Source organism: Gekko japonicus, unplaced genomic scaffold (assembly GCF_001447785.1).
Source record: "Gekko japonicus isolate JY-2015 unplaced genomic scaffold, Gekko_japonicus_V1.1 scaffold3952, whole genome shotgun sequence".
Taxonomy (NCBI): Eukaryota; Metazoa; Chordata; class Lepidosauria; order Squamata; family Gekkonidae; genus Gekko; species Gekko japonicus.
In genome coordinates this window covers 14,329-42,288 of record NW_015167163.1, presented here as the reverse complement: position 1 = coordinate 42,288, position 27,960 = coordinate 14,329, and the positions used below count along the sequence as shown (strand labels likewise).

Below are 27,960 nucleotides of genomic sequence, written 5' to 3'. Positions count from 1 at the left end.
TTGAGGGCAGGCTCTGTTGCACTATTAAATCCCACCAAGGTCCCTGCCCTCCCCAGGCTCCATTTCAAATTTCCAGGAATTCCCCAAACCAAAGTGGACAACCCCATGTGTGCAGAATAGCCAAGCATCCTTTCTCCACAGTTGGCTGTCCTGGCAAGGCTGCTGCGCCAGCTTGCTCAGAGTGCTGCCACCGTTTAAAACACACGTGTTCGTTTTCTGATCTCAGCCCAGGGACTGAACCTGGCGCATTGCATCATTTCTGGCCAGTGAACTAGTTCCGCCTGCTTACCTTCAGTCCCTCCTTTCAGTGGTCAAGGCTCCATGCGGGCCCCGTCCTCTTGCTGTCCCAATGGCAGAGCTTTGGCCATCCCTAATTTGCTGCTCTTTGGGACACAAAGCATGCCTAGTTCTTATTGAGGATGTGATCAACAGTTATCTGGGCTGTACCATTTCAGCATGCAGGTGGGGCTCCCTGGATGGAATACTCCCATTCAGCCAACCAGGAGGGTAAAGCCAGCCAGCATGGTGCAGCGGTTCAAGCGTCAGAACAGGATCTGGGAAATCCGGATTCAAGTCCCCCCACTGACGCCATGGAAGCTTGTCCTTGGGCCAGTCACACATTCTCAGCCTAACCTACCTCGTAAGGTTCTTGTGAGGGTAAAACGGAGGAGACAAGAATGATGTAAGCTGCTTTGGGTCTCCATTGAGGTGAAAGTTGAGATATAAATCAAGTAAATAAATAAAACTTGATAGGTTGGGAGACGTAGTCTGGGCTGTACCACTTGAAACAACGGGAGGGGCTCAGATGCATGACTCCCTAGGAAAAGTTTCCTCCATGGACAAAACTAGACGTCAGAGGAAAGGCTTCTGCTCCAACCTTCTCGCTCACATTCTGTTCTGTCTATAAATTTTCTTGTTTGTATGGAGGAACATCCAATCTGGTGAGGTCCACCTGTTGTTGGATGCCGTGCAGTCCTAGACTACTTCCCTGGCCTTGTCAGTTTCACATCTGGAAACTGACACACACAGGCATACAAAAATGAAAAAATACAAAATCCACCCCCCATACTGAGTTTGGTAGCAGGACAGACACATAATAAAGCTCCTTTCCTTCTCCGCCATCAGTCATCAGGTGAATGACACTGGAAAATAAACAGGCAGCTAATATCTTTTCATATATTTTGGTGGAGGGGAGGAGATTGGATTTATACCCCGCCCTTCACTCTGAGTCTCAGAGCAGCTTACAAACTCCTTTCTCTTCCCCTCACCAAAACAGACACCCTGTAAGGTCGGTGGGGCTGAGAGAACTCTTTCCTGAACTGTCCTTGAAAAAAACAGCTCTAACAGAACTATGGCTTGTCCAAAGTCATCCAGCAGCTGTGAGTGTATTTTGCACAAGTGTAATATAATGGATGATGAAGCTGCTTGAAGTTCTCAGGTTTTGCAGCACTGGGCCTAAAGGGAAACAGGCACAAAACCCTACAAGAATAACCGGGCCTAAAGGGAAACAGGCACAAAACCCTGCATGAATAACCGAGAGCTGATTTATAGATTACAGCCATGATGCAGAAGCTGTTGAAAAATGCATGACATTTTTTACCATAAGGGGGCTATAATGTGTGTCACCCCTTATCACAGGGGTCTTCTGCACTGTGTGTGATTCTCCACATTGGTACTGCACATTTCTGTTTGTGGCTGGCAGCAATATACATGATCTTCACATTTTGCAAAGGCCCACATGACAGTCTGCAAATTGTAGCCCTGTGTGAATGCATTCAGGAGCGTTTTTTCCTCAGCCGCTACCATTTGAGGGCCGTAATTTATAGGTTCATATCACAATACATTTAGAGGCAGTGACATCAATGCACATTATATTAAATACTCACAGCAAATACTTATGTTGTCATTGCACCCATGTGTGCAGACAGCAGGCACTCGCTACACCAGAGCAAACTGGCGGTTTCCATGGGTTGTTCTGGCATGCTAAATACCAGCTCTCACTCCTCATTCAAGCAGACCCTTTATGCAAACATCACATGGTAAGATCCCCTCATGGTAGTTATGTGACTCTGTTGACAAATAATGTGTGAATGGGCCTTAAAAGCAAACCAAATGGCTTCAAAATGACCACAGTGGTGTCGTGGTTGGACTTGGATCTGGGAAACCCAGGTTTGAGTTCCCTCTCTGCCCATAGAAAGAAGAAGGAAGGAAGGGGTTGGATTCATGCTCCACCCTTCACTCAGAGTCTCAAAGCAGCTTACCATCTCCTTTCCCTCCTCTCCCCACAACAGACACCCTGTGAGGTAGGTGCGGCTGAGAGAGCTGCTCTTCAGAGAACAGCTCTGATAGAACTGGGACTGACCGAGGGTCTCCCAGCTGGCTGCATGTGGAGGAATGGGGAATCAAACTTGGTTATCCAGATTAGACTCCGCCGCTCTTAACCACAGCACTCGGTGATCTGGGGCTACTCAATCTCTCAGCCTAGGGTGGCTGTTCTGAGGATACAACGGAGGGGGAGGAAATGATGTTGTTAACTGCATGGCCCTGACCTGGATAGCAAAGGTGTTGGGTGATAGTGAGATATTGAAAAAATGGTATTTAGCAGAGATAAGATAGTCCAGCAGAGCCAGAGTGAGAGTCCATGTGTGATTAAAACAGAAGAAGGAGGAGGAGGAGGAGGAGGAGATTGGATTTATACCCCGCCCTTCACTTGGAGTCTCAGAGCAGCTTACAAACTCCTTTCCCTTCCCCTCCCCACAACAGACACCCTGTGGGGTGGGTGTGGCTGAGAGAACTCTGACACAAACTGCTCTTTTTCAAGGACAGCTGTGCCAGAGCTTGTGACTGACCCAAGGTCACATCAGCAGGTGCAAGTGGAGGAGTAGGGACTCAAACCTGGTTCTCCCAGATTAGGGTCTGCGCACTTAACCACTACACCAAACTGGCTCTTTTTGGTTTTTTTTACTAAATTCTTACTCTTTTTAGTTTTTACTAAATTCTAGCATGGGAAGGGTAACTGGGATAAAAATAACAACAGAGCATAATCAGCTACATCCTTACTCTACAAAGACAAAACTAGAAGAGGAGATTATGGCTGCTCTTCTTCTTCTTTAGAACACTAAAGATGGGAAGAGAAGCCATAAAATGGTAATACACCTTGACACTTTAGTCCCCATCAAATTCCTAGATCAGGGAGAAAATTCCCGGGCTTCCTACATCTAAAGAACATTGGTTACATGAAAAACATGTGACTTCCTGTGAGTAACATAAACAAACATTTAACCCTGAGTGTTTTGAACTTGTAATACCCAACAAAAGGGTAACCCAGTGTCATCAGCTCTTGGAAGCTAAGCGGGATTGACCCTGGTTAGTATGTGAATGGCATTCCTCCAAGGAAGACCAGGGGCGCTATGCAGAGACAGGCAATGGCAAACCACCTGTGAACGCCTCTTGCCCTGAAAACCCCACCACAGGTTGCCGTAAGTTGACTGTGACTTAACGGCAAAAGAAAAAGCTCTGTTGGGTCTCGGGGGGGGGGGGGACAAAAGCAGGGTATAAGTATATACATGGATAAAAATACTCCTCGAGGGAACTTGTTCTGATCCCAGGCTAAAGGGCATGCAGGCCAAAACTGTTCAAGGACCTCAGAAAACAAAGAAGGCCTTGGAAAAGAAAAGGTCTGAGTGAAAGGCCTCAGATGTGTACTTCATTACACTCCAGGTCTAGGTGAGTCTTCCCTAAAGGTGCCGTTGATTTCGTCCCCTTCCCTCTGGCCCAAGTCTCTGTATCTGGGCCCTGTGTGTGGGCATTTCCAGGCCAAAGTTAGAATGTCCACAAAACTGTACTTGAGGCTACGGTTAATAAGCCAGCTTAAAGTCATCATTTCGGATCCTGGTCTCAGAGACCCTAATGAGCCATAGCTTGTGGAATGGTCCATGTTCAGACAATCAAAACAACCACCGTTCCTTTAATTAAGCCATGGTTTTGTGTTATCCCCGGACAGAGTGAAAAGTGGAACCTAGACAGGGTGAGGGAATACTCCCTCTAAGCTGTGGAGTCTTGTGAGCAAAAATTGTACTTTGTGAGCTACTGGCATTAAAGTTGTGAGCGAGCGATTTGGCTACTGCCTAAATTAGTTTGCTCTGGAGCCATCCTTCCTGAGCTAAGACAAAAATCTGTGAGCCAGAGGCTAAAAAACTGTGAGCTGGCTCACACTAACTCAGCTTAGGGGGAACACTGGGAACAGCTGCCTAGAAATGATGCAAACTTTCTGAAAAGTTTCCATTTAAAGAGCTTGAACTCTAACTCTCTCTCTCTCTCACACACACACACACACAAACACACAAAGCTGCCTTCTGCTGAATCAGACCATGGGTCTACTCAGACCGGCAGTGGCTCTCCAGGGTCCCCAGCAGTGGTCTTTCCCATCACTTACCACCTCGTCCTTAACTGGTGATGCTTGTAATTGAACCTGGGGCCTTCTGCAGGCAAAACAGACACTCTTCTACTGAGCCCCAGCCCTGCCCCGGAGCTAGAGAGATGCTTAAAATGTGTGCTTAGAGTTGGCTCTGGAGGTACCTACATTCCAGCTCACGTGCTTTGCTGCAATTGCTCTTGTTAAGGAAGCCTCGTTGCTGGATGAGCCTTGAGCCCACGATCTGGCTGGCTCTCAAACTTGGAGGCTTCTTTGAAGGCCTTTCAAATGCTTAATGAGGCAGCGTTGCACCCCAGAGGATGCATCTCTTTGTAAACCGTGCCTGCCTTCTCTTCCACATCTCTCCCCACTGCCCCATTCCCATAAATTCTCCTCAGTTATTCACAAAGCAGTGTCTGGAAGGAAGAGGCAATGTGGCTAAATTGGGTATTCTGGGAAAAGGAAGTGTTTTCTGTCACAAAACGGAGGATGAGGGAGGGTTTGTCGCGTGAGCTCCTTTAGTACCTTGAAGCCCTAAAGAAGGGCCAGTTTCTTTTTGAAGTGGATTTAAATGAGAAGGCTCCTCCTGGATTGTACCATGTCAAGTGGCAGGTAGGGGCTCTCTGTTTTGACTGCTTCCCCACTGAACCTCCCTGAAGACAGAAAAATAAAATTCATGTCAAGGAGAAAACTGGGCTTGAACCCTCCTGCTTGATGTGCCAGTCGTCTGTGTCAGGGAGTTCTTGTTATGGGGGGAGATGAAACCCTGAAATCACTCCCCCCATTATATGACTTGCAACCTGAAATGGTAGACTCCAAGGAAAACTCTTCTGCATATAGAAACTGGTCCAGAATAACCAGTGTATTGGGTGCTACACAGACTGAGAGCCAGTTTGGTGTAGTGATTAGGAGTGTGGACTCTAATCTGGGTGAACTGGGTTTGATTCCCCACTTCTCCGCATACAGCTGCTGGTGTGACCTTGGGTCAGTCACAAGTTATTTCAAAGCTGTTCTTTCAAGAGTAGTTCTCTTAGAGCTCTCTCAGCCCCACCTGTTGTGGGGAGAGGAAGGGAAGGAGATTGTAAGTCGCTCTGAGACTTTGAGTGAATGGTGGGGTATAAATTCAATCTCTTCTTCTTCTTCTTCATCCCAGAAGATGTGATGATGGTCCCATTTCAGCCTTCCCAAACCTTTCTGTGTCACTTGTGATCAGATTTGTTCTTCTTTCTGAGGTGCTGTTTTAACTCTTCTTCACCCACTGTTTCCCTTCACATTTGGACATGGTTTTTTCCCCACGTGCTTTTAATTTTCCCCAGGGCCCAAGCATTATTTTTCTGGGTCTAGTAGAAATTTGTAACACGAGGCCCATCCTGTTGTGTAACCTCATGAATCATGAAAGGAAAATGTCTGGGTTTTTTCCTGCACTATCTTAAACACCTGATATCATGGTGTCAGGCTTGCAGGCTGAACTAGGGGCTTTTCCACATTCCCCCCCCCCCCCACACACACACATACAATTGGTTCTGGCTCCATAGTGCTTCATTTTATCCATGCCCAAACCGATTGCAATCCTTGTGGATCAACTCCCAAGAAAACCAGGAGTAACTCCAGTGTGTGGAAAAGGTCCAGGTTTCCCTAGGAGCTGCCAGGAAGAGCTAATTAGCGTCAAGATGCCTAAGTAACTGAGCAATAAATACAGCTAAGACTGGAATAACACATTAGGTATGACATGTAAATAGCAGTAAGCTGGTATGCAGATAATAAAGGAGTTAACAATAGATGTGGGAACTAAGTTTGAGTCCAGTGGCGCCTTTAAGACCAACAAAGTTTGATTTCTGGGAGGTGTGTCCAAAGGTTAGGGTTGCTAGCCAAGTATCCTCCTAGGCTGAAGGCAGCGTTTCCAAATGGGTGCTGCTCCCTGCAGGCCCTCCTCCTCACTTCTGAAGCTCCTCCAGTCCAATGAAGTGGCGGAGAGCCAAGGCCAGCTCTTGGCTCTGGGGAGGAAGAAGCGGCAGCAGGGGGGGGGGGCACCCAAAAACACATTCAGAACTGGAATCTCCCACCTGTAGTCTGCTACCATGGCACAGCCCAATTCCAGTACTTCTACAGTCCACCACCACCCCCAATTTCCCTGAATGTATAAATAATGGGGGGGGGGGGGGGGGGGGAGATTCTCGAGTGTTAACTAAAGCACATTAGAATACATCAGCAGATATCTGCCAAGGAGGGCTCCTCCTCTTCCTCCACTTCAGCATTTCTTTGGTACTACCCATGTGCTAGGTATTGTTGAAAATGCCGAATTGATTTGAACAAGACAAGGACTGGGAGGAGCCGGAAGAGTCAAGGGCTGATTGATTAATTGTTGGAACAGGGGTAAGAGAAATGTCGAGGGGACTGTATATGAACCCCCCCTCCTTTCAAAGCACTGGGGATCAAACAGTGACATGACCAGCTGCTATGTAGACTGCAATCCCCCCTTGTTAATTAGAATATTTCACACACACACACACACACACACACACACACACACACGTGTGCTGGCTTGCTCCCTTTCAGTGATGCTGTGACCTGCAGACAGCCTCTCAGTTCCCCTATTGGCTGTGAGAGATGCTGAGGGACATTACGGCTGTAATCTCCTTCTTGCATCCCTGCTGCCGGGGAAAGTGAAGTGCCTGATCAATTTGCCCATAGAGATTCTGTCAGGCAGCTCTTGCTTCTCCTGCTCTCCCCCCACCCTCCCCGGACACATTAAGTTTCCCTAATCGGAATTGGATCTGGCTGTCATATTGCCTGGGTTGGGGGGGGGAGGGTGTTACCTAATAAAACTCTCAAGGAGAACATTACTCCTAGTTCCTTACACGTAGGTCAGTGATGCACTACCAGACAGCCCGGCTTCTCCCAGGGAGAGCTTTGTGACTGCCTTTCCCCTTTCTCCCATCGGATGTCAGCGTTATGGAGCCCGCAGACCTTTTGAGGCCTCCCAAGGCAATTTTGTGCTGATTGCAAACTTATGTAGAACCAGGGAGGAGTGAGCAACCTTGGTTCCAGTCGGCAAATAACCTGGTAGGTCTGGATTACTTCCAGACCAAGGTCTCCCTCGCTAAACTGGGGCAACAGCCTGGGGTAGACTGATGACGTTGGTCATTTTCGCATGAGTTATTTGCCGTGGGTTTGATGCTGTTGTGAAGCAGGGTTCCTTCCCCAGCTTCCCTATAGCATTGTGGTGCACTCATGCCCCTCTTGGGGTTCACCCAACTTTTCTCTGGTCTTGCCCAAACTGCGTTGCTTTGGAGTAGGTGGGAAAGTTAGGGTTTTCACAGTGCTACCCACTTGGCAACCAGTTTCCCTGCCCTGACCCCACGGCAGCTATTTCTCCCCCTTTTTATAAATGGCAACTGAATATCATTATATTGTTGTAGCGATATAACACTTAGTGTATCACGTTCTCTGAATTACCAGCTTTCCTTTTTTAAAATGTATCCCCTTTTATTGAGGACATATAAGGGTAAAGGCTTATGTCCACAACAAAGGGAGCTAGAGGCTTACTTTAAAAAAGCAACCATTAAATCTGGGAATTCATGGTTTCCTCTCATCCATTTTACCCTCACAACAACCCTGTGAGGTAGGTTTAAGTATCTGTTCCTCCAGGGCACCCACTTACCCAATGCAGCAAGATGGTCAAAGGTATGGTCTGCAGGCCTTGATGCAGCCACCTTGCTGAAGCTAAGCAGATCTGGCGCTGGGCTCTTTTTGTAGCAGGAACTCCTTTGCATATTAGGCAACACACCCCTAATGTGGCCAATCCTCCAAGAGTTTACAGAGCTCTTCTTACAGGGGCTACTGTAAGCTCTTGGAGGATTGGCTACATTAGGGGTGTGTCACCTAATATGCAAAGGGGTTCCTGCTGGAGTGTTCAAGTAGAACACTGCCTTTGGCCCCCTGCATATATCACCTTGAGTACCATATTGGAAGAAAGATGGGATAGAAATGTGATGGATTAATGGAGGAAAGGCCTAGGATTCAAGCTGCCCAGAATCAACATGAGTTGCAGAAGCCAGCTTCTTCTCTTCTTCTTTTTCTGTTTGTTGTTCCTCCCCTTCCCCCTCGGACCTTTATGAATGTTGGATCTTGAAAGTGAAGCAGGGTCAGCCCTGCTTAATACTTGGATGAGAGACCATCAAGGAAGTCCAGGGCTGGTACACAGAGGGAGGCAATGGCAAGCCACCTCTGTTTGTCTCTTGCCTTGAAAACCCTCCAGGGTTGCTGTAAGTCGGTAGTGATTTGACAGCATTTTCTACCACATGATCTGTAATGCCTTTTCCAGCATAGAAATCCTTCACATTAAACATCCTGAGGGCCAAAGCAGATGAAGCATTGGTTTTTTCTGCATTCTGTTTCTTTGGGGGTGGTTTGTTCCACGTGTGTTTTGCTCCATCTAGTGGTTGATTTGATATTACTCTCATGTATGTCTGGCGTATCTCCCTGCAGATTTAAATGCACTCTTCTCTTTGGCCCGATGGTATGTGTCAATTTCACACAAGCTGCTGCGCGGCTGCATTTTGCCTCGCAGCTTCCTGCTATTTTCCCCGCGTCTACTCAATCCTGTTTTTTGAGGACTGAGTAGACGCGGGGAAAATCGCACGAAGCTGAGGGGCAAAATGTGGGCGCGCAGCATTTTGACACATACCATCGGGGCAAAAGGAAGGAGTGAGCACGGAGTAGCACTTGTGGGAAATCACCCTGTGTTTTTTTATGCCAGGCATAAAGCAGTGTAATATCAAATAGACCACTGGAGAAAGCAAAACACATGCCGAAGAGGACCCTTCCCCCTCCAGCAAACAGGAACTTACAAGCAAGGAAAATGAGGATGCAGAAAATCCCACTGGAAGATCTGTTATGAGATTTTTCCAGCTTTTTAAAACAGAATTGCAAAGAGAGGGTGCTTGTCCAATCTAACCAACCCCCCCAGGGACAACATTCATTTATCCAGCCTCTCAGCTAGTTTGGCCCTGACAGTTAATACAGATTACTGGTCTTCTGAATTATTTGGTTGAGTGAGACTGCTGAATGGAACTGGGTTCGGCTATTTGGGAGAGTGGAGATGGGTAGGTTGGTTTCAACTCATTTGGGTGACTCTGATGTCTCTTTCGGGGGTCTTGGGCATTTCCAAAACATCAGGCTGAGATTGGCTGACCATTTATTTTCTTTGTGTTTTTCCCCCCACAGGGGAAACAAAAAAGGTGCTGAAATCATACAGCTCTCCAAAATTCTCGCCGGCCGGTGGCTCACAGAATACTGCTGGTCTGTTGCCTCCGCCTCCTCCCGTCCCTCCAGGCTTTCAAGTTCCTCAAGATGACAGCGCCCAGCAAGCGTAAGTGGGGCTCTGTAGCGCCTTTGTAGTTTATCTTCTAAAGGCCTCTTTTGATCCTCCTGCTACTGTATATTCAGAGTATAAGCAATGGAGGATCTAAGGCTGCTTACACAAGAAATGCCTCGATCCGTTTGGGGTTTTTTTTGTTTGTATGTCTCGATGCCATCAGCTGTTCACCTTTTGTGCAGGCTTGGAAACATTTGTGCATGCCGTCTTCTTGTTTGGGGGTGGCAAACAGGTTCGACTTGAATGGGTCCCTAAAATAGTTGCACGGAACACAGGAGAAAATATCAGCAGGTACAGCAGGGTGCCGCATGATGGAGTGAGCTCCCGTCTCTGGCCCTAGCTCCTGCCAAGATTCGACTGGCTTTCGAGCAAGGGAACCGTTACCTTTACTTTACAGCTTTTCAGCTCCCTGAATGGAAGCTGCTAAACCAAACGGCACCCTGTGAAATGCTTTCATGATCCCATCTGCTTTGGCTTACGGGCCGGTGTGGTGCCGGGGTTAGCATTTTGGACTAGAATCTTGGAGACCCAGGTTCAAATCCCCATTCATGCCATGAAAGCTTGCTGGGTAACCTTGGGCCGGTTGCAGAGCCGCAGCTTAACCTACCTCACAGGGTTATTGTGAGGATAAAATGGGGGGGAGCAGCCTACCGCCTCTTGCAGGCCAGATCCCAGTATGGACCCCAGGAACAGCCCTGCTGATCTGCACTGTGCAAACACAATGGTGGCAGGAAAGTATTGCTTCTTTGCTGCCATAAATGCTGGGTGGTCCCTCCAGGTAGGGTTGCCGGCTGTCAGTTGAGAGATACCTGGAGATTTTGGGGGTGGAGCCTGAGGAGGGCGGGGTTTGGGGAGGGAAGAAACCTCAGCAGGGCATAATGTCATAGACTCCAACCTCCAAAGCAGCTGTTTTCTCCAGGTAAATGGATCTCTCTTGCCTGAAGATCACTTTTAATAGCGGGAGATCTCCAGATGCCACCTGGAGTTTGGCAAGCCTGCCTCCAGGCCTGGCTCATGGGCTGTCAGGAGGCATCTGGCCGGCTGCTGTTGGAAGCAGGAAGCTGGACCCATGGTCTGATTCAGCGAGTCCCTTCTTAGGTTCTTATGCAAAAATAATCCCATGCATACTCATGTTGCACAGCTTGGTAGTGGTGGCGGATAGTGCTGTCAGGTCACAGCTGACTTAGGGCGACCCTGTAGGGTTTTCAAGGCAGAAGACATTTAGAGGTGATTTGCCACGGCCTGCCTCTGTGTGGCAACCCTGGACTTCCTTGGAGGTCTCCCATCCAAATGCTATCCAGGGTCATAAGAACATAAGAGACGCCAATGTTGGATCAGGCCAAAGGCCCATCCAGTCCAACACTCTGTATCACACAGTGGCCAGAAATACCAGTTGCCATCAGGAGGTCCAGCAGTGGGGCCAGGATGCTAGAAGCCCTCCCACTGTTGCCCCCCCAGGCACCAAGAATATAATGTATCACTTGCTCCAGACCAAGAGTTCCTATCTGTACTTTGTGGCTACTAGCCACTGATGGATCTCTGCTCCATATGTTTATCTAATTCCCTCTTGAAGCCGTCCATGCTTGTAGCCGCCACCATCTCCTGCAGCAGTGAATTCCATGTGTTAATCACTCTTTGGGTGAAGAAGTACTTCCTTTTATCCGTTCTAACCCGACCGCTCAGCAATTTCATGGAGCGCCCACGAGTTCTTGTATTGTGAGAAACGGAGAAAAGTGCTTCTTTCTCAGCCTGCTCTATCCCATGCATAATCTTGTAAACCTCGATCATGTCACCCCTCAGTTGTCGCTTCTCCAAGCGAAAGAGCCCCAAGCGCTTTAGCCTTTCTTCATAGGGAAAGTGTTCCAACCCTTTTATCATTCTCATTGCCCTTTTCTGCACTTTTCCCAATGCTATAATATCCTTTCTGAGGTGTGGTGACCAGAACTGTACACAGTACTCCAAATGAGGTTGCACCATTGATTTATACAGGGGCATTATGATACAGGCTGATTTGTTCTCAGTTCCCTTCCTAATAATCCCCAGCATCGCGTTGGCCTTTTTCATTGCGGTCCCGCACTGTCTCGACCCTACTTAGGGTCGACCCTACTTAACGTCTGACCCTACTTAGCTTCTGAGACCGGATGAGATTGGGCCAGCCTGGGCTATCCAGGTCCGGGCGTTGTACAGCTCACACCCAGTTTTTCTTAATTGCACAGTTTGGGTTGCCTCAGCACTCTGTTTTTAATACTTTCCCTCCCTAACTCTGAAGAAACGTATCCCTGGCTGTGGCACTCTGGCTCCGAAAAGTGCTCAGTGCTCGTCATCTGACCTACAGGTATGAATGATTCACACACCTCACCTGTAGTTGTGGGGCCAGGCAGGCTTCACCACGTCCCAGGATTCCTTCCTGCTTTCACACACCTTGAGCTGGGCCGAGCACGGCAGCTGCAGCCCTTCTCCCTCCGTGCTGACTCATCTTCCAATCAAGCCAGGTGCTTAGAATAAATTAAATTGCCTGCAGTCCCCTCTGGCACCCAGACGGCATATCTACATGCGTTCTCTACCGTCTACAGGAGTCGTCTGATGGATCGTCTTTGAGAGGGGGGTGGGAAGAATTTCAACTCTACCTTCTACCTACTTTGCACTTAAAAAGCCACAAATCATGCTAAGAATCTGTGTCTTGCTCGAAGGGAGATTTCTCGCTTAATAGGGCAGGCCTCCGCACAAGTGCCCAGCTCTTTAAGTAAATGGACAATTATCATTCTAGGAAAGTAAATCAATCCATTAGGGAAATATCAGCTGACTCCATCCTTTTTGCTGCCCTCACGAATCCCACATTTATGAAGAGGGAAAACGTTGTCCTTGGATCTGTGCATGAAATAATTTCGGTGTCATTCTAAATTTATGGGCAATTACACAATAATTGGCTGCTCTATTGGAAATGCATTTTGTTGCAGAACAGATTGGGGCAGGGTTGGCTGGAAAGGGAAAGTGGCCATTTGTTTCCCCGGTGCCCTTGTGCTGTCGATGCCATCAGCTTCATGCTGAAGTGGGATGCTGCGCCCTCTAGGGATGGGAGGACCACAGTGTTTGTGACCCTTCACGGAAATGCTGAACCTCAAGTTTAAGGGATGGATGGAGAAGACCTCTATTTCTGCATTCCTTTTTTTCAACAGAGTTAAGCTAGAGACGCTGGTGTCCTTGCCTGGCATTTGCTGGCTTGTTTGTCGTGTTGTGGGAACACTCCCCCCCCACTTTGTTTTTGCTGAACTGGAAGCTACATATTTACAAAAGCTGCCTGGAAATTCCGGAACGAAACTGAGACTGATTCCACACAGATGCTTTTCTCAGCTTTGGCATCCAACCTGGAACCATGTTTTTCGGAGCATCCACATGATATCATCCTCTAATTATCCACATTCCAGCTATTCCCCATCCTTGCTATGCTCTTTCTTGAACCTGGTTTACTATAATCTTTTTGGAAAGAGCACAGACCAAGCTTGTTCACACACTGTCCGGATGGGAAGGAGCACGTTTTTGAAGGTCCTACTCACATTGCTACCATTTCCCTTCTGTCATCACCTTGGGCTGCCATTTTCATTGCCATGCCACTGTAATTGCTATAGCACTATATCGCTATAGTAATTACCTTCTTCTTTTTTTTTTAAAGCCCTTAAAAACTCCTCCAGTGGTGTGGTGGGGAAAAATGCAGGGGAAATGGCGGCTAATGGAGGAGAAGGCACAGAAGATTCCTACGCGGATACTCCTTTGCCTGTACAAATGCCTCTGCGTTTGCAGCAGCAGTGAATGCCAAACGGAAAATCCTCAGCCATGTTGATGCAGCCTAAGACTGCTGCACTCAGACAACAAAACACAGTTGGTGCTACAACTCAGTCCTAGCTCCTCCTGGGCCTTTTGGATCAAATCCTCAACCGCACTAGCAGCTTCTGAAAGTAGTTGCACTGACTCCCGGTGCTGCAAGGCTGCTGTAAAGCTGCCATAAAGCACACTGCCGGCACTTACAGCGAGACACAGAAGTTGTGGTGAAACGTACAGCTGTTGCTTTAAATGACTAACAGCCAGTTGAAAACCAAAGTCCTGCCTGCTGAAACGTAAATACACTATAACATCATATTGCCCTTCAGCTAATTCTAATGCACTCAGAATGAAGCAAACAAGACATTAATGGTTCTAGGGGAGGTTTAAATGGTTCCTAATAGCACAATCATCAGAGTGTAAAGCAGTGGAGTACATGTGTGTGTGTTGGGGGGGAGGAATGAGAAACTTTTGCAAAGGGCTGTATAATGCAAATAGCATATAAATGAACTACTTAAAGCCAATACTAAAACGAAAACAGATTCTGTATTGATTTGTCCTCCATTTCAGATGGTCCACACCCCAAGAGCCTCACTTCACTGAAATGGGAGCCTGCTTTGCCTCCACTTTGTGGTATACATCTAGGGTGGCCAACTACCTGGAGAAAAAGAACATGTCTCTTTAACAGAGGCTTAATAAGTGGAAATGGGAAGCTGAAGTTTTTTGTGACTCAGGGGTTGAGCTCTTTTCCCACTGAGTTGGTGAACATATTCCCAATCCTCCAAAGCATGCTTTTGGAGGATTTGGAGGGGTATCTGGGCTGTGCACACTGTATCCCTCTTCCCTTCCTCACTTTCTCAGCAAACCACAGTTTGGATGTCATGGCAAAGTATCACCTGCTGGGAAAGAGGAAGTGAGTGAGGGAGTCCAGGTTTATGCAAGGGATGGGTAGAGGGCATGAGCACAAAACTCAGGCATGAACAACATATCCGTGGTTTGGCCATTATGTGTGAACTCACTCACGGTTCTTCTTAGGGTTGTCAGGCCGTGACTGGCAACCTGCTGGAGGCCTGGGGCCAGGGACATGGGCAGACCCCGATGTCCTGTATGCTGCTATGTCACTTCTGGGGAAAACCTGAAAGCGGCATAGTGCAACTCTAGGAATCACTGGAAACTCTATGACAATACCACAGAGTTTCCAGTGAGTCCTAGAGCTACACTATGCCACTTTCACCACAGAGTTTCCAGTGAGTCCTAGAGCTACACTATGCCACTTTCAGGTTTTCCCTAGAAGTGACATAGCAGCACACAGGATGCCAACCTTTTTTTCCTCTGGGTGGGCAAGAGCCTGGCAGTCCTTGTTCCTGGTTCAAGGTCTTTTGTCAGCTTGAAAAAGGCACATGCCTCTTGTCCTGGGCATGCAACTGTGCCAGCTGGGTTCTGTGCTGAGCCCCTCTGGCTCTGACTGAGCCCATGGTGGTGCAGGCTGCATAGATGATGCAGTCAACTCCTGTGCCACTGGGAGCTGGGAGCAAGCAGAGTCCCTGGGGTGCGCTGGTACCCTCCTCCCTGTGCTAACCACTTGGATGTCTTGGGCAGCGAAGCATTGCTGCTTCCTGGTGTGCAGAGGAGGCCTGGAGTCAGTGAAAGTTCCCTTGTTTGCGCACAGTAACCGGGAGTGTCTCACGGTGGCTGGCACCCTTCCCCTTCTCCTTTTCAGCTTCTCTTTCTGTCTCACACATTGTCAGAGCAGGAGAAAGTGGATCCAAAAATGCAGGTGGCAGGTGGCAGACAGCATCCATTTATATGTGAGACTGGAAAGGGGAGGGACGGGGATGGCTGTCACCGCCAAAGCAGAAGTGAGGCTGAAGAATGGTTTCCTAAACGATGCCGGAGCTCCTGCCCGGAAATGGACTCGGCTCATTTATTGAAATCACTCAAACGTTCTGACAGAGGCGTGAGCTGGACGCAGCCCGGAGTTGCTTCGAAAGCTGGAACTGTGCCAGCGAGGGGGGAAACTCTCCAGCAGCAAGTCCGGCTTGAGCATTAGTTGAGCATGCGAGCATTGTTACGCCGGGCTTGTGGGACTCTGGGTATGCGTGCATGCATGGTGCTTTCCTGCCGTTTTTGCTGGTCACTTTTTCTGCAGCTGCTGAACTGGGAATTTGCCCTGGGTGCTTTGCCCCGCCTGGCACGGCTGCAGAGAAACAGTTCCGAAACAGTCTGACGGAAGCAAACAAGGCCTGGCCGTGTGAGGGGAATGGAACAGTGGCATTTCATCTGGAATTTCACAGGGTTTTTGCGGTGCCAGATGTAAGGGCTGCTATGTGAGCGCCACAACAAAACAGAAAGAAAAGAGCATCCTTCTCTGCAAGTATTCTACCCCACCCTTTCTTCAAGGGATGTGCATGGTTATCAATTCCCCTATTTTACCCTCACAATAGCCCTCTAAGGTGGGCTAGGCTGAGAGAGGATGAGTGGCCCAAGGTCATCCAATGAGTTTCCAGAGTGAACAGAAATTTGAACTTGGATCTCCCCAGTTCTGGTCTCGAACCACTGTGCATTGGATGAAGTGAGCTCTGACTCGCAGAAGCATATGTAGGAATAATGCTGCTAGTCTTATGGGTGCCACTGGACTCCTGTTTTATTTCACTGCACCATCAAGTGGCTTCTCTGGCATGCAGTCGGAGGTGTTCTAGCTCTGGAAGGGAAAAGCCAGGCTTCTAGGAAAGATAGCACGCCTCCCCTTGTTCTGTACCTTCTAGCCTCTGCGTCCCCAAGTTTATTTTTGTGTGGTGTTCCTCTCTGAGAGGCGTTCTTTCTTCCTTTTAGTATTTTTTAAAAATGCCATCTTTGCGTCCTAGTGGGCAGAATGCCACCCATTGAACAGCTATAAGCAAAACACAGCAAAACAAAAAAACCTAGGAGCAACAATAAAACTGAAGTACATTTTTGAAACCCTATAGGGCCCGGCACGGGTGGTACACAAGGCACTTGCATTCTTTTCGCTGGCCCCGTTTAGGTAGGCACATTGTGAGCCCAGTGAGGGGGGAAACACCCTTTTGCCAGTCTCTGTCTACTCTTGAGGTGCCGATACAGAAATCGCCCTGACTGCACTGCAGATGGAAAAGGGGTGAAATGAGTTCTTGTGTCGATCCCATCATATATCTTCATATTAACGCAGACACATGCGCACACACGAAGTTTCCTTATACTGAATCAGACCATTGGACCATCCAGGTCAGTATGGCCTACTCACACTGGCAGTGGCTCTCCAGGGTCTCAGGTAGATGACTTTCACATCACCTACTACCTGATCCGTAACTGGTGATGCCGGGGATTGAACCTGTGACCTTCTGCATGCCAAGCAGATGCTCTACCTCTGAGCCATGGCCCCTCGCCTAAGACAAATCCTGGGCCAGGGGCAGGATGGGAAGGGAATCAAGAAATGGCACTTTCTTGTATTTCCAGCAACAGCCTGCTCAGAAGAACACTGAGAGGCAGGAAACAGGAGAGTCCTGGGCCAGAGTCACTCTCAAGTCTGATTGGTCTTCATGCTTTGATGTTTCACAGATGTACCTGCACTTGCTACCTGGAGCCTCCCGAGGCCTTGGTGCCCCAGCAACAGGGCGATGATTCCCTGCAGACAGCCAAGGGGTCCCCGAGAGAGATCCAGGCCTTCCCCACTCTGCCGTACGACCGCCTCTCTGCAGCCTCGATCTCTGTGTCCCTCAACGACGACAGGGAGACGGTGCTTACCCCGGATGAAGTGGCTGAATACCTGGAGCTCAGTGAGGAGGCTGAATGTCCAAGGTAAAGGTGGACCCTGTTTCCATGGGCCTTCCATGCATTCTTCCCTGGTTGCTCTGTTTTCCAGCATAGCCAGTTGCCCCTGCATCCTGTTACAGGAAGGGTCCTCTATATCAACCCCTCCACCCATCACAATCCTCAGTGGGTGGCTAATGGAGGGAAGCAGATAGGGTTGCCAGTCCCCAGGTCCTGGTGGGGGTTCCTCTGGTTTTCAGGGCTTCTGCCCGCTGCCGGCCAATTGGCCAGTGGGGGAAACCCCGCCCCCAAACAGCCACACCCCTGGGTGATGTCCCCAACTCGATGATGTCACACGGAAGTGACACCATCACGTTGCCACTGTCCCGGGGAACACTCTGGTTTGAGGGCAAAACTGTATGGCAAATTTGCCCTCAAACCAGAGCCTTGCTGTGTGACGTCGCCAATGCGATGTCTTCTGGGTGATGTCATCGCATCGGGGGTGTTGTGCGATGTCCCTGCCCCCCCAAGAATCCTTCTGGGTGATGTCATCGCATCGGGGATGTTGTGCGATGTCCCTGCCCCTCCAGGAATCCCCCCCCCGAATGCCGTCGCTAGTGACCAGGTATGACCTGGCTTTCCTAGTTGCCGGATTTGGATTGGGGAGTACCTGGAGATTTTGAGGCTGGAGTCAGAGGAGGGTGGGGTTTGGGGAGGGGAGGGACTTCAGTGGGGTAGAATGCCGTAGGGTCCACCTTAAAAAATGGGCATTTTCTCCAGGGGAACTGATGCCCGTCACCTGGAGGTCAGTTGTAATCCCAGGAGCTCTCCAGCTACCACTTGGAGGCTGGCAAACTGTAGTGGTGGACAAAAATTGTGCAAACTGTAGTAGTGGACCAAAAATTGTGCATTGGCGAGTAAAGCTAAATGTAGATATTAAGAAGGCTGCATAACTTGCTAAAGTGACTGCGTGGGTCTATAAAGGGCAGCCCAGTCTCCAGGTTATGATTTAGTATATCCCCCCCTTCCCTTTTTGACTCACACAGATCCCTTGTTTTAACAACACAATAATGAGCTGGTTGTCTCTTCCGTCGTTGGGTTAAACAGCTTATTTCGGTTGACAAGTAAAATGTTGCAAAAATGTTCTCACAGTTCTCTTAAGAATAGTTACAATTTCACACCCACCCCCCAATTTATAGAATTTACAGTCTGTTTCTCCTGGTAAGAGAGATGGAGTGATTTTTTATCTGGGAAAGGCTCACTAAGCACTGGGATCTCTTATCTTTTTACTTACTGCCTTCACCATACTGATAAAGATACAGGAACTGTGGACCTTATCTGTTTAATCCTCACACTCCCCCAGTCTGGTTACCCCTTGACGCATTAGACCCTGGAAGTAAGGTTAGCTGGTGTCTCAGGATTCTCTCTGGATGGTCCTATACTGGGATGTTAAAAACAACTTATTGTGCTTTGTTAATTATTAAGTAGGGAATGAAAAAAAGAGTAGTCTAGAAGATGATGGTAAGAAAATAAAAACTGTTACCTATGGAATAGAATATAAGAAAAAAGGAGTTAAAACAATATTTACTTATTAAGTTTTGTTATGGAGGAGGGGATGGAAAAGGAAAAGAGATTTGGCGGGGGTGGGATCACTGTGGGAAGCCTGAAGGAGGGAGGGAGAACAAGAAAAGGGGAATATTGGGAAATGATGGAATGTTTTAATATTGGACATGTTGGTATATCCTGATAATAAACGGGTTTGTTTTTTTAAGTACCTGGTCCTATCCCTATCCGATCCCTAATTCTCTGTATATCTGCCTGAGTCCTAACTGATGACTCCGTTCCTCATCTTCTAACCCCCCCTTCACAACCTCTCACAGGTCCTTTCCACACTAGACCTTGAGTCCTGGTTCAGCCCTGTCCCCAAACTTACATTCTACACTACACGCGAGTTCACCCCTGTAATTATCTTTGGGTATTTTTACATTCTACGCTACACTCGAGTTCACCCCTGTAATTATCTCGGGGTATTTTCTGTTTCCACATTACATTGAGGTCACCCCAGTTTCGCCCCACACTTGTCCCGGGATAAATGGATGCTGTTATAACCAGGGATAAATGCAAGGTATTGTGCCGCGAGTTGAACTCTGATAAAACCAGGGATGAGATCCAAGTGCGGAAAGGACCACGCACACAGAGGATCCAAGGCCTCTCATTGGTTGGGAGTTCTGGGAATTTACACACACCCCAGGGGATTGGCTCTGACACCTGGAGGGTGGCACGGTGACCTGTCCTTCACACATCCCTCAGCCAACGTTTGAAAATCCAAAAGAAGGGGATCAGGGTTCTCCAGCATGTGCCCCTGGAGATCTAAATGAGCGGACTCACAAGAGACAGGACTTGTGGGTTGTGGCACCCAGCTGTGGAATCCCTTTCCACCATCCTTCTACCTGATGCCAGGTGAAGACATCCAAAGGTGCCATGCTGTGGGCATAAAGGCAGCTGTGCCGGGATAAGAGCTCTTCTTTGGCCAATTTCCCCCTCCCGGCACTGACCTGATGCTGTTTCTGAGGGCCCCCTAATCCCCAGGAGCAGAATTTCAGGTGGCTCTGGGGAATGCAGTGGGAGGAGGTGTGTAGAGAAGTCCTACTCTGCAAGCTTTGCTGGCTCTCTGGACCCATCCTATATGGATTATTGCAAGTGGATCTCCCCTTTTTTTTAATGCACTCTCCTCCTTTTTAAAAAAATCATCACTTGGACACAGCACCTATCCCATGCAGAACATCATTTATTTATCTCTGCTGCAATTTTCTGCTTGTTTTGAACTAATCCTCTGGTTTCATATTGGTCGCTCTCTTTGTTTCTTACCTGTTGCTCTTTTAAGTGGTTTTCAACTCGTTCTTTGCCAAGATTTGAATACTTTAAGATGCTGTGCATCAATAATCTTTTCCTCCCTGGTATCTCTTTGCTTTTCTTTTATTTCCAAGATGAATTGAGAGCCACTTTGGGTTGAGACATGTGCAGGGTTTCAAGCTTGAATATGAAATGAATTGATGCCCTGTTAGGTAGATAGAGTTGCCAGGCTCCTGGTGGGGCCTGGAGGTTTCCCGGAATTACAGCTGATGTCTTTATGACAGAGTTCTCTCGGAGGAAGTGGCAGCTTTGGAAGGTGGGGCTCTCTGGCGTCACATCCCGACTGGGCTCTCTCCTCTCCCCGGGCTCCGCCCCCAAATCTTCAGGAATTTTCCAACCTGAAGTCAAGCTGAATTGGAGTGAGGAGAAATGTTAAAGCAGGATAGAAAGCGTAGAAGGTAAAAAGACCAGCCCATGTATAATGGTAGACCGTTACCCAGGGCTTTTTTTGTAGGAAAAGCCCAGCAGGAACTCATTAGCATAATAGGCCACACCCAACAGCAGAAACTCATTAGCATATCCAGCCACACCCATGAGAGCATAGCTCATCAGCATATTAGGCTGCACCCCCATGTTACCAGAAGTGTGGTTATCCAGCCACACCCACCTTTTGCTTCTTATTCTGTTTACCTTGTTTGTTGTCAAAACCCAGGGCCTTTTTTTTGTAGCAGGAACTCCTTTGCATGTTAGGCCACACACCCCTTATGTAGCCAATCCTAATGAGTTTCTGGTGTTGGGTGTGGCCTATTATGCTAATGAGTTCCTGCTGGGCGTGGTCAACTTGGGAGCCAGCCGGAACTCCGTTCCTGTGCGTTCCTGCCCAAAAATAGCCCTGCCGTTACCCAAACAGGCTGACCTAGCAGTGAGTTGCCGCATGGCTCATTCTGCGCCGGCTCATTCCACCAGCTTCCTTCCTCAGACTAACTTCTCAGCAGCACACGTCGTATTCTCCACATCATAATTGTGCGAGAAAGACCATTTTGATCTATCCCTTTTTTTTTAAAAAAAGACTGCATTTCCTCCACGGAGCTCAGGGAGGACTGAAGAGTCCTCCCTTCCTCCATTTCCCCCCACAGCAACCCCATGAGGTAGGTTAGGCTGAGAGCAAGAGTGGATGTTGGCCCAAGAGCGCCCAGTGAGCTTCATAGCAGATTTGGGGCTCTGATTCTGGGTCTCCCCAATGCCGGCACGACAGCTCAGCCATTCTCACCCACGTGCTTAAGGAGGGCTCACTCTTGGCTACTGTTCTTTCTCCCAGCTGAATTTAAGAATCCCGAGTGACTCATGCATACTTCTAGGTCTTGCATCAGCTTGTGCCACTGCTCCCCTGCAGGGAAATCCATGCATGTGCTTCTGTTGGGGGAGCAGCCTCTGTGTCGCTTGACGTGGCAGATATACCAGTTTTGCTTGCTGGATGTGCGCGTCACTTGCACGTCTTGTACCCTCTCCTTCCAGGAAACGCGTGAAGGTCTCTTGCAGCCCCTACCGGCTCCGCTGTTCTTCCCGTCTTCCCCACAGGCAGACCAAGATTTTTGCCACGGACTGAAGGCCTCCTGGGCACATGGCGGCATCCCTCCCTGGTCTCGTGGGAACGGCATTCCACACAGGACTCCTCCAGTTTCCCTCTGCCAGCAAAAGCCTCCCTGGCTGCAATTAGCTAATGCGTCGGAACTGCTTGCCTCTGCAGTTTGAGGGTAGCTTGCCCTGCGAGGCTGACTCCTTACACTTTTGTAATTGGGGCTGGGACGCAGCACCGCTGGTTTTTCTTTACGGGAAGCACATTGATCCCACTCAGATAATTACAGCTCCATTTAGAGGCTAGGCGGGCCGACCGCCTGCCAGCTTAATATGTTCTTAGCAGCGTTTAACAAGCCTCAGCCAGTCTTGCCTGCCAGCTGCCTTGCCTTCCCCCCTCCACGCCACATCTGCTCTTGAGGGATGGGGCTTTTGGCCTGCGTGCCTCTTCTGTGACAGAGAGTCTGGTGTTACTGTAGTCTCCTCTGTGGGAAGACGGAGCAGTGAACCCACTGGAGCTCCTTGGTGTTGCAGACTGGCCTTCCTCTCTGTTGTGTTGGACAGAGATTGGGCATTTTGGAACAGGCTTTGCAGATTAATTCCTCTTGGGGCACAGAGACACTGGTGACTTCGGGAGCCTTTATAATATTCTGTTTATTCGGAAGGGGGACCCACAAAGACTTGCAGGGAGCATCTCATATTCCCTTGAATCATCTTCCCCCACCATTTCTTTTCCCCCCTTCCCTGGCAGTCCCCACAGCCTCTCCCCTTTTTCTGCTTCCTTCTCTTTTTCCCAGCCACCAGCCAATCTACCTTTATCTGCTCCCCTGTCTTCCCTCCTTCCCTCCCCTTGGCAGCCTTTCCCTAGGAAAAGTCTGGCCAAATTGCATGATGACCTCCAAGTTCACTCCAGCTGCCCACCATGGTTTTATTTTTCAGAAACCAAGATTTGGAAGGCTCAGCAATATCGTCGTGGCTGCCTACCAGCCAAGACCAAGAGACCTAGGGATGCAGGGTTTCCAGCTACCATACAGCAGTGGGCAACCCCCCACCACTGCACCAATTGTCTGCTGCTGATTAGTGCAAGGGCAGGAAGAGGGAAATGCCATGATATTATTTGCAGGCACATGAAATACACATGAAGCTGCCTTATACTGAATCAGACCATCAGTACATCAGAGTCAGTATTGTCTACTCAGACTGGCAGCGGCTCTCCAGGATCCCAGCAGAGGTCTTTCACATCACCTACAACCTGATCCTTACTGGAGATGCCGTGGATTAAATCTGGGACTTTCTGCATGGAAAACAGAGCCTCTTCCATGGAGCAACACAACCCTGGAAGTGATATCACAGGCCACTGTAACCCTCTAGGAATTCCACTGATCTCTGCGGTCTTTACCATAAACTCTTGTGGGATTCATAGAGTGTCATGGGGGGTGATGTCACTTCCAGGTTTTTGCCTGTAAATGATGTCCCAACATCAGCTCTGCCGCTGGAAAGCTCCTGGGTGGTTGCCAGTGAAGGAATGACAGGGAGAAATGCTGCCATGTGCTGATCTGTGGGAGTGAAACTGACCAGAAGCGGCAGGGAAGCTTCCTTGGAAGAACCTGTGAGGCCACAAAGGGGCAAGGATAAGGAGCACGGCAGGGTGGCTCTGGCATCCATCTGGGGTGGGGCATGGCTGATCTGTGGTGGGGCTCTGCCCCCAAATGCCCCACCATGGCTACAGAAATGCAGGCAGAGCGCCAGGAGGTGTATTGTTGTGAGGGACAGGTCAAGGGTCGCAGCCATGGAGGAATCCTCTCCACGACTGAGTGACCTCACATTGCTGTCTTGCTGCTTCTCTCAGTGTGTGTATAAAACAGGGTAGGAAGCTGCATGCATGCATTCTAGCAGTGGGTCCAGAAGGCAAAGAAAATGGTGGCAGTATAGATGCTTGCAACCCACCAGGTGAGGCCTTGCAGCTTACTGGAATGTCCTGACTCATGGGCCTTTGGTCTGATCCAGTCTAGTTCTCCTAGTGTTCTTATTAATGGCATTCTGGACCTCTCTGTCCCACCTTACTAGTTCCCCGTATTCTGAAAAGGGGCCCCAAGCCTTTTTTATATGCGCTCCCATTGGAGACAACTTTCACGGAGCATGTAGCCTCTCCCTCTTTTAATGCTAGGCTGCCGTTTCTGAAACCTTTGGGCCTTTGGGGAAGGATGTGGGTTGACCGCAGCTTTTGATCCTCAGTCAAACACGTTCAGTGCAGCCTATGGAAAGGCTTCCCATCCCTTGGGGGAGGGCCCTAATTGGAGCTGCGGTTATGGAAGGGCAAAGACCAGCAGTTCTACATAACATACATTATACCCCATATATATATATATGGTATACGCTTCAACTAGTAATAAAAGCTTCCATCAGCAACTGAGGAATCTGCTTTCAGCTGGGATTTGCAGAAGTGCTGCTCGACGTGTGTGTTGGGGCCGTGGAGAAGGTTTGAGCTGAGAGTTGGCACAGGGAAGCCCCCGAGGTCAGAGCTGAGGGAACTGGAAGAATGTGCGTGGCAGGGCTCGAAGAAGACAGTTGTGGGTTGGGGTAGATGGAAAAGGAGGAGGAGGAAGAAGGGGGAACAGCTCTGTGCCTGGAATAGCTACTGCCTGGTTAAATTAAGTTTGCGCTGAGATTGGCCCCTTGTAATTTAACTGGAATGACGTCCCCAAAATTAAGAGTTGTGCGAATGAGTTGCTAATTAAAACAACCCTCCGTATCACTGATTCCTCGTTCTGGCTGTTGTCTCCGGTGGAGCCAGTAGTTTCAGCGCTCCTTCCCTCTCGCAATGTTGGTTGAGAAAAGCAAAACAACATAATTCCTTCCAGTTTGACACAAATGCCAGACACGGGGTTGCCAAGTCCACTTTGGGAAATACTTAGACATGTGGGGCGGTGCCAGGGGGCGGCAGAGCTTGGGGAGGGCAGGTTGCTCAGCAGGGATGTAAAGCCGGCGCTGCCATTTCCTCCGGGGGAAGTGGCCTTTTGGAGATCAGTAGCAGTCCCAGGAGAACTCCAGGTCTCACTTGGAAGATGGTAACCCAGTGACAGAGAGATCTAGGGCAGAACCCTAGCAAGGGCAGTTTTTGATGGGCCCAGAGTCTGGTTTGAGAATGCGTCCATGTTACCCTGACCTGGGTAGCCCAGGCAAACCCAGTCTCATCAGATCTCGGAAGCTAAGCAGGGCCAACTCTGGGAAGTACTTGGAAGGGAGACCTCCAAGGAATACCAGAGGCAGGACGCAGAGACAGGCTAATTAAGCCGCCTCTCTGAAAAACCTCCCAGTAGGGGTCGCCAGAAGTAAACCATGACTTCCAGGCAAGCACACACAACACACACACATAAAAAGAGAGAATGCATGCATGCTGTTGCATGAACACAGGAAGCTGCTTTAGATCTTCTGTGTGTAGCAGGGGTGCCAGGTCAGGATTGGGAAACACCTGGAGATTCTGGAGGTGGAGCCTGAGGAGGGTGGAACTTGGGGAGGGAAGGCTGCTTCCTCCAGGTGAACTGATCTCTGTTGTGACATCGGGAGATCTCCAGCCAGCACCTGGAGGGTTGGCAGCCGTAATGCCTAGGTGCTGTGCTAACAAGCTGGCAATCATGTGGAGGGGGGCACAGGGCCAGCATGTTCATTGCCCTCTTTACACACATTCAGTCGACCCCTGGGGACGGTGCATACAGGGCTACTGAACTGGCCCATCCAGGTCAGGATTTTAGGCTGAGATCTTTAAGAACATAAGAAGGGCCCTGGTGGGTCAGACCAGTCCTCCATCTATTCCAGCCATCTATTTCATGCTGCGCCCAACCAGTCGCCCTGGAGGGCCAACAAATAGGGCATAGAGGCCAAGGCCTTCCCCGATGCTGTCTCCTGGCACTGTGTTTCAGAGGTTTGCAGCCTCTGAATATGGAGGCTCCCTTTAAGAGCCAGCTTGGTGTAGTGGTTAAGAGCAGTTGGGAGCCAGCTTGGTATAGCATTTTGGCCAAAAACTCTATAGTAACCATAGAGCTATGACCAGAATGCTAGAATGTCAATGTGCTTGGCGTGATGACCAGCCGATGTCATCATGATGACCACATCGGTGCAGGAGGGGGCTGTTTGGGGTGGGGCTTCCCCCACTGACCAGCTGGCCAGTGGCAGATTGAAGCCCCTGACATCAGGGAAACCCCCGCCCCAACTGGGGGTCTAGCAGCCATAGAGTCCACCTTCCAAAGCAGCCATTTTCTCCAAGTGAACTGATCTCAGTTGCCTGGAGATCAGTTGTAATAGCAGGAGATCTCCAGGCACCACCTGGAGGTTGGTAACACTAGTTGAAGCCCACTGAGGTCCCTCCCCTCCCCAAACCCCACCCTCCCTGGGCTGCATCTCCAGACTCCCCAGATGTTTCTCAGACCAGAGCTGGCAGTGACAACCCAACCCGTAGCGTCGCAGGGCCGCTCGGCTCGCTCCAGGGCCGTTTTCACTTTCCAGTCTGCTCCTGTGTCCCAGCATGAATGAACTCAGTGTGCTGCAGCTGTTCTTGGGCGGGAGAGTCTGTGGGTGTCCCAGGAAGACGTTCTGAGTGTATCCGCATAATGGGTACAAATTGACGCCATTCTGAACCCGAGCTATAAGGATATCTGTGGGTATGATGTCGCTCTGTGACGCAGAAGCGCAACAGTTCTGGGTCTGGTGGGGAGCCTGGATGGAAGGAAGAGGGAGCATAAATAAATAAACGGCATTGATGGCCATTCGGAGCTGGCCTGACAGCAATCATCCCCGAGTCCCCTTGATGCACATAGGAAAGTATGCCCAGGAAGCCGAGAGCCCCATTTACCAGCCTTTGTTATTAGGGAAGAAGTCTGTACAGAGAGACCAACAGTAGCAAAGCAAATGGACCTGGCTGGGAGAAGGAAATAACATCATTATGCAATTTCTCTGGCGAGGCTTTCATTTGGAGCCTTTTACGTCCTTTGGATCTGATCATCATTTTTTAATTCGTCCTGATAGAGCTTCTTCATAAAGGACTTGGGCCGATAAAAGCTTTCAGAGCTCAAGTAGCAGAGGCTCCGTTGGCGAAAAGACTTCGCCGTTATTATTGTTAATCATTCCGTCATCTCTGTTGGTGGTGCGCAGGGTACTTTCCGGTTTGCAGGCAGCCTTTTGCAGAGGAAAGGGCCCGGAAAAGAAAACTGCAGAAAATCCAGCTCTTCCCCTGCAGAACCCCCACTGAGACTAGGGTTCATTCATGTGCTCTGATACAACTTCCATAAACTAGAGCAGGCTTGTGTAGCGGAATTTACAGTGGAGAAAACAAGTTCTCCTCTTGAAATCTGCCTGGCCATTAAGAAAGGCACCCTAAGGCCTGCCTTCTAGGGCTGCCAAGCCCCCAATGCAGGTGGGGGATCCCTACCCCCAGCTCCTGTTGCTCACCGCTGCTTGGAGCAGCAGCAGAGTTTGTTTTTTACTGGCTGCATTACACACAGAACTATGCCACTTTTGGTGAAAACCCAGATGTGGCATAAGGTAGCTCTAGAAATCTCCAGCAACTCTATGATAAAACCATAATGTTTCTGGCAATTCCTAGAGCTACCCTATGTCATTGCCTGGTTTTTACCAGAAGCCTCGTAGCACCACAGCTGGCATTGCAACCTCCCGGTGTCTTCACCCACAACCCTCCTGCTGGTTGCCAAGCGCTGCTTAGCACCCCTGCCACTTTTTGAGAAGAGGGGGGTGGCAGCCACAGGGCCTTTTCTGTGGGGCACCTCCATTCTGGAATGTCCTCCCCTAGCAGCTTGTTTAGCCCCTTATGTTTTAGGTGCCAAGTAAAAAGTTTTTATTTATCTTGGGGGTTTGTTGATTATGTAGGATTTGTGTGTTGTTCTGTGCCCTTGCTTTTAAGATAACTACCTCTGAATTTATTTTTCAGGGATGTTGTTTTAGTACTGCTCCAGTGGCACTCGCTCTGTGGCTCATGGGCAGCCACATTTACAAGTACAGTAATCCAAAAGAGCAGTGTGGCTACTGGGTGTCCTCAGGGCCGGCCCGAGTTTTTTTGGCGCCCTAGGCGAAACTAGTCCCCTCCCAGGTGAGGCTGCCTTGTGTCTCCCCCCCACACCTTGTGTCTCTCCCCCCCCCCCCCCCCCCC

The 27,960-nt window shown here is 49.3% G+C and overlaps 1 protein-coding gene across 1 annotated transcript in view; it reads left to right on the top strand.

Annotated features, from left to right (window-relative positions):
- ROBO4 (roundabout guidance receptor 4) overlaps nucleotides 1-27,960 on the top strand; it is a gene marked incomplete at its 3' end in the record, with an annotated part of 83,469 nt that overhangs the window by 48,902 nt on the left and 6,607 nt on the right. Inside the window, exons 16-17 of the mRNA XM_015413110.1 lie at nucleotides 9,641-9,785; nucleotides 17,181-17,420. Of these exons, the coding sequence (XP_015268596.1) occupies nucleotides 9,641-9,785; nucleotides 17,181-17,420 (385 nt within the window). The remainder of the gene's footprint in view (nucleotides 1-9,640; nucleotides 9,786-17,180; nucleotides 17,421-27,960) is intronic.